This window comes from Sciurus carolinensis, chromosome 19 (assembly GCF_902686445.1).
Source record: "Sciurus carolinensis chromosome 19, mSciCar1.2, whole genome shotgun sequence".
NCBI classification, from domain to species: Eukaryota; Metazoa; Chordata; class Mammalia; order Rodentia; family Sciuridae; genus Sciurus; species Sciurus carolinensis.
In genome coordinates this window covers 18845757-18853089 of record NC_062231.1, presented here as the reverse complement: position 1 = coordinate 18853089, position 7333 = coordinate 18845757, and the positions used below count along the sequence as shown (strand labels likewise).

At 39.0% G+C, this 7333-nt stretch overlaps 1 protein-coding gene across 1 annotated transcript in view; it reads left to right on the top strand.

Annotated features, from left to right (window-relative positions):
• Positions 1-2540: 2540 nt before the first annotated feature.
• LOC124971227 (zinc finger protein with KRAB and SCAN domains 5-like) overlaps positions 2541-7333 on the top strand; it is a 54987-nt gene continuing 50194 nt past the window's right edge. The window contains exon 1 of the mRNA XM_047535008.1: positions 2541-2947. Coding sequence (XP_047390964.1) covers positions 2541-2947 — 407 coding nt within the window. The remainder of the gene's footprint in view (positions 2948-7333) is intronic.

Below are 7333 nucleotides of genomic sequence, written 5' to 3'. Positions count from 1 at the left end.
CCAAAATGAGGCCTCCAGATTAATGCAAGGGGTTCCTATTTGACTTCTTTTTCCTCTGGCTGCTTGTGTGGGGCTTGTTCTGCCGTATGGAAACTGAGAGTCTGTGATGTGACAGTTGAGGTTCAGGTTCAAAAGAATTAGCAAAAACCTTCAAGTTTAAACCATCTTCAATCTCTGCTTGTTCTTCATTTTTGGTCTTTTGACTATTATTTTTAGTTTGTTACTACCCTTAAGTTTTATTTTAAATATTTTTTCACATCATACTCCCAAACTGGAAATAACTCAGATATATAGATGAATGCATAGTATTGTATTCATCCAACATGATACAATTCAGCAATGATCATGAAAAAACTAAGCATACCCAACAGCCAGTTACACACAACATAGGTAAATCTCATATTTTGATGAATGGAAAAAACCTGAACAACAAAGAGTACATATTGCATAATTGTCACTCTGTATGATGTCCCCAAACAAGCAAAAGTGTCCCCTGTTAATTCAAAGTATATCACTGGGTACCCCAGTTGGGGAAGGGAACTTGTTATTGACTAGTGGAGGGTTAAAAGAGATTTACAACTTCTTGAAATATTACAGATCTTTATCTTGTGATGTAAAAACTTACCTAGCTATAGCATGATGATTAGTACATTTTCCTTGCCTTAATGTGTGTAGGTTCTCTCTCAGTAAAGAAAAGCAGATATCCTCCAGTTTTAGTTGGTTTGGGGCCCAGGTACCTCATCTCTTTTGCTACTGCAAATAAAACCCCAAGTGCTCTACAAATATAAGGCATTTATATTCATTGCCTACTTTGCCATCGTGCAGCGCAAGATTGGACAGCTATTTAAAGAAGGCAATGGGAATATAAAACTCCTACCTCTCCGTTTTCAGCAATAGGATTTTAATTTTTTTATCATAACTTAAATTCCACATTTCATTTTGTTTTTATAGTCAGGATCTGAACGAGTGGAAACATCTCATAGAGAAAATGTATTAAAACAAAGTATTAAGTAATATAATTGCAGATATAATTTCCAAAGGTATAGTAAAGCTGTCATTTCTGTAACAAAAGTCTTGAAAGCGAATGTACTTCTGATTCTTTAATAAATGCTTCCATGAAGACCCACAGGCAGCTCAATCCAAAGGGATGGGATTAATTTTTCTGGTGTCCCTTATTTCTGGAAACTTTTATCATTTCTACCACTGCACACTCAGGACATATTTTCATGTCTAAGTGCAGCTCATCTATAAACTACTTTTGTGTATAGCAGTTTATTAATAGAGATTTATTTCATTGGCAAAAGGGACAGAGCAGTTAAATGGGCATATTTACGAATTTAATGACCGTTGTTTACACAGTGACTAACAGGATCATTAATTGTTCTTGCAAATGAGGAGTATGAAGTGGGTTACAAATCGCAGATGAGGCAAGATGCTTATCCTCAGCTTACCGAAGCCTGCAACTGAAGTTTGCTGGCGGAATGACCGTATATCTTCATATATCTTCTCCTCTCTCAGCAGGTTCAGCAAGGTGCCTAGCACATTATAAACAGGCTTTCAGTAATGTCTTCCAGATAAATAAACAATAATGACAACTTATTCTTTTTAACCATCAACAGTGATGCAGCCACATCAATGCTTATAGCAGCAGAATTCACAATGGCCAAGCTACGGAGCTAACCTAGATGCCCATCAATCGATGAATGGATTAAAAAAAAAAGTGGTATATATACACAATGGAGTATTATTCAGCCATAAAGAAGAATGACTTGCGGTGAGGAAGTGTTGGGAAGTGTTGGCTTCTGTGTTCTGTGTTTTGTAAGATTCCTGGTCTTCCAAATCTTGGCTGCGGAGAGTTTGATCTTCCAGGAGAGCTAATCGGGACTGGGGATTTGAGGGGAGGGAGTAGTGCTTTTGTGTCCGGACGGGGGATCCTGTCCCTAACCTTGAGCGGGCTGTCTCTGTGTCTCCGGGGCTGGAGTATTTCCGAGGAATTTAGGTCTAGATCTTTATTTATACCATTTCTCTTCTGGACCAATGAAGTCTTCCGTTAGTCTGTCAAGCTCTTATGGCTTGACGGAAGGGACCAGTTATGACCATTTTAATGCTTTTCACTCCTTTTCTGAGTTAAGTTTGGCTTGTGGTAGAGAAAAGAAAGGGCTCCATCTGTAATAGTAAGTTTTGTCCCATTATTTATATGAAATGTAAATTTTTTTGTCTCTAAAATTGTGTTTTAGGTTGAATCTGATGTGAGATTTTTATGAGTGTTCTTTACGTTTTTTAAATCTTGGAAGTAATCTCTATTAATAATCATTTTATGGATGGAGTGGTGACTGCCTTGCAGTCCACATTTTAAAGTAAATTACTTCGTTGAGCGGTTGTCTTTAGTATGGAACGTCTTTACCATCTCTGTTTGCTCATAATGATTCCCAATATATATCAGTAGGTTGTACACTACTGAAAGTGCTCAGTAGTTTCAGTAGAAACAGATTGGGTCAGAGTAACACAGCCAGCCTCGAGAGAATTCCCTCTGAGTTGGAATGATAATGACGGAATCCCGGGAAGTTATAGACTTAGACCCTCCAGCTGAAACTTCACAGGAGCAGGAAGACCTTCTAATAGTGAAGGTGGAAGAAGAAGACTGCACCTGGATGCAGGAGTACAATCCGCCACCGTTTGAGACTTTTTACCATCGCTTCAGGCATTTCCAGTACCATGAGGCATCAGGTCCACGTGAGGCTCTCAGCCAACTCCGGGTGCTCTGCTGTGAGTGGCTGAGGCCTGAGCTGCACACTAAGGAACAGATCCTGGAGCTGCTGGTGCTGGAGCAGTTCCTGACCATCCTACCTGAAGAGTTCCAGGCCTGGGTGAGAGAACATCATCCTGAAAGTGGAGAAGAGGCTGTGGCTGTGATAGAAAGTATACAGAGAGAACTCGAGGAACGCAGGCAATAGGTTCACTGTGGAGATTTCCTGCCACTCCAGCAGAGAGAAGCAATATCCAGTGTGTTAACCTGTAGAAGACAATCAGCGATTTTATTTATTTTTAAGATTGTATTTATTTTTTGAATGACATGATACAAAATCCAAAAAGGTACATAAGGTTGTAATGAAAAGTAAGTTTTCCTCCCACCCCTAATTTCCCAACTGCCTAATTCTCCTCTCCAGAGGCAGCTGTTGTTACATGAAACTTGTATACCCTTATAGAGATATACCATATCATTTATATTTTAGCATATGTGTATATAATGTGCTTTAAAGACACACACAAATGTTTTTAGGTCTATACACTTCTGCCTCTTTCTTTTTTCCTGTATCTTAATTTGTGCAAATACATCTGCCTTGCTCTTTTTATATCCATTGTATGGATGTATCATAATTTATTTAACTCCTGTTCAAGGAGTTTTAGTTGTTCCATTTAAGTTGTTCCTTTAGATTGTTTCTTAATGTTTACTATAACAAACTTTTCTGAAATGAGTATCCTATATATATTTTACTTATATAAATCTTAATTGTAGGATGGATACTTTGAAGTCAAATTGTTGACTCAGTGGTATGTTTGAAATTTTGATAGCTGTTGAGACTGTCCCCCATAGAGGTTATACCAATTTATATTTCCACCAGAAATGTATGAGGTTTCCACCCCCCCACAGTCTGATAACATAGTGTTATCAAACTTTTTGATTATTATCAGTGTGAAAAATGCAATATTCCATTTCTGTGCCATTTTAATTTGCATTTGTCTTGTCAGTTTGACCACAGTATGTATTTTTAAGGGTTAATCATATATCATAATCATTTTTTGTTTTTGCAAATTATCTGTTTGTTTCTTACATGTTCCTTACCTGTTAAAAATAATAAGCATTGTGTCTATTATATGATTTGCACATAAAAAAAAAAAAGAAGAATGACTTTATGGCATTTGCTGATAAACAGATGGAACTAGAGACTGATACTTAGTGAAATAAACCAGTCCTATCTTTATTTTTTTTAAACCATATTCTTTGTCTATTCATCTGTCAAAGGGTATCTAAGTTGGTTCTATAGCTTTGTTATTGTGAATTGAGCTGCTATAAACATTGATGTGACTGCGTTACTGTAGTATACTGATTTTAAGTCCTTTGGGTATATATACTGAGGAGTGGGATAACTGGATCAAATGGTGGGTTCATTCCAAGTTTTCTAAGGAATCTCCATACTGCTTTCTAGAGTGGTTTCACAAATTTGCAGTCCCACCAGCAAAGTATGAGTGTACCTTTTCTTCCCACATCCTTGCCAACATGTATTGTTACACCCACATCATGTTAGAATAAGTTATGTATTCCATGTACGTATAATATGTCAGAATACACTCTACTGTCATGTCTATCTATAAAAAAAACAAATTTAAGAAAAAGAAAACAACGTTCCCATCATTGATTATCTTTCAAGTAAGTTTCACAGCAATGTGTAGGAAAAGAACCTTTGTTTTCTTTGGTTGGTCAAATGTAACAGTGTTCTGCTACCATTAATTTTTCTAAAGCCAAAATGCTTCAGGGATATAAGAGAATACCATTTCCATTTTGTGAATGAAAACTAATTGTTAACTACTTGATTCCTGAGCATCAAGTTTGTCAGCAACCAGTATTTGCTAAATGTTTACAAGACATTCGGCTGGATGTGGGAATCCTAAAACACCTAAGTTGTTACCTCAGTATATTTGGAAACTGGACCCCTTGAAACTAATTCATTTCAAATAACCTTGGTGTGATGCTTGAAGGGAAACGTGGGGAAAGACAGGTCCAGCTCTTTGACACGGCAACGAACTGCCTGTAACAGTCCCTGAGGAGTTCTGCAAAGGTGTGGGAAGGAGAAGTTAATTTTTTGTGTGTAATTTTGTTCTTTTATTTGGCTATTTCCCCATATTACTCCAGACAAGCAAGGGCAAACATTGTGTTCAGCTATGTAATTTCTTTCTATTCCTTTGATTCTTTAGAGACCAAAGACTAATGTGGTGCCTGCCAGGTAAAACTTAGCACTGGGTTCTGCTTTAGCACAGGGACCTTCTCTGCTATAGAAGATCACTTCGAATGGCCTTTGGTAAGACTGATTTCCGCATGCCTTAGTTTCCATAGTCTCATATTGAGGGTGACAATGTGGTTGACCTCACAAAATGATTGTTCTAATTGAATAGGAATCTTATTCTTCTATTATTCAAAGTGTGAGTGACCTCACACTTTGCCTGTCGCATAAAAATTGCTCAATCGGCATTGCCATCATCATCGTTACCTTCTTCTCCATCATCATTTATGTTATTAAGTAGCAACTGAAAAGTCTCACATTTGGAGTCAGATGGGCAGTCTTGCCCCTCAAAGGCGCATGTACCCCTTTTGAAAAATAAATTCATCTCTCTTATCTCAGTTTTTCCATCTTCAGATCAGGAGTCAAAATAGCCCTTGATGCCTGAGTTGCTGTAATAATTGAGATTATTTATGTCCATCAAGCCTTTACTGCTGTGCCTGATATACAGTAAGTGCCGAATCGGTTTAAGTCCTAAGATAAGGCCACGTCTTTACAAGGTGTCAGATGTCTTAAAATAAGATGATTAACCCCTATGATATGGCTCATCTCTAAATTCACAAGGCCTGGGGTGGAGCAGACTCTCCACCTCAATGCAATGTCGGTTGAACTAAGCAATACTGAAGAAGAGATAGGGAGTGAGGTACAACGTGAGACAGCATGATGTCATGGGGGCAGATTCCTTGAGAGCAAGGAAAGAGCAGCAAAGAGGAGGGTGACATCCTGGCTCGAGTAAAGGTTCTCACGGAGGTTACTTCCTACAGCTTTTCCTAATACAGGGAAACCTTGTAGGGCCCTCCACTGAAGAGTTCCATCAGAGCACCTTGGCTTAGAAAACATTAGTCATGAAGGAATTTAAACCCTCAAACTCACTAGAAAACCATACTTAAGCACCAATATGTCTAAAAACCTATTTTAGACTCAAGACTAACTTGGCTTGCTGGGCATTTTAGCACATGCCTGTAATCCCAGCAACTTGGGAGGCTGAAACAGGAGGATTGCAAGATGGAGACCAGCAGGCTCAGCAACTTAGGGAGGCCCTATTTTTTTTTTTTTTTTTAAAGGCTGGGGATGTGTCTCAGTGGCAAAACATCCCTAGGTTCAATCCTCACCACCAAAAGAAAAAAAAAAAAAAAGAACTTGACTTACACTACCAGCATCTCACTTAAAATATACACGTTTTCATGGCAGCCACATGAACTTATGAAGGCTAACTGTGCCTCACATGCCAAAATGGTACCCCTGCAAAGTCTGCTGAAAGGGGAGGAAACCAGCAAGGAGCAATGGCTTAAATGTCTGCATGGGTTGACTTTCTGCCATTCCCTGGATTTCCATTGTTCCAGTAGGAGGCAATTTGCAGAGCTTTCTAGTTGTCCTTTTCCCTTACATTCTTAGCTTGGAAATATTTCCCAACAGTAAATGCATCTAGGTCCTTGTCTCCATGACAGAATGCCTTTTGAGAGTGCATGACAAAGTGCCTCCTTTTGAGCACTGATGTCACCTTCCTACCCCTTATTCCTCCAAATCCTCTTTTATCTCACTCTTGCTCCACTTGGATTTTTTGAAAATATTTTTTTAGTTGTCGATGAACCTTTATTTTATTTATTTATATATGGTGCTGAGACTCGAACCCAGTACCTCACACCTGCTAGGCAAGCACTCTATCACCAAACTGCATCCCCAGTCCATCCACTTGCATTTTTGATAGCAGATGACCTCGTGGACAACTTCAGGTGGTCATGTGGATCAGACAAAGCCTGCCTTCCACTCAAATTCATGACAATACATTCTACACCATACTGAGATGGGAAGGGAGAGCTTTGCTATTAGAGGACTGAGTCACCCTTGTTAATCCTGGATGCAGAGGAATGTGTTCCTCCCTCGCTCTGGTCCTGTACAGATTCGCGGGTCACAGAACCATGTCTGGAAACACACACACTCATTTGGTCTTCTTACCCTCCGGGGTGGCCCATCTTACTGAGGAAATGAAGTCACTTGGGGAGTGAGTGGAGAGGGACGGCCTCACGCTGTATCTTCTGGATGGTTTGTTCCTCTGAGGCAATTTGGAGAGGAACGATAGGTCAGCAAATTAAAGAAGTAAAACTTGTTGTTTTTTTTTTTTTCTTTCCTTTTAGTACTCGACTGCTGAATGCTTTACAGCTTTGTAATTTGGAAAGAGTGGTTCAGCTTCCTTTGTGCCTGACTTCATCATGCTGTATAATTACATCTGCTAAAGCCCAACATCCCATTCTACTTTTCGTGCATGCCTACCGTAC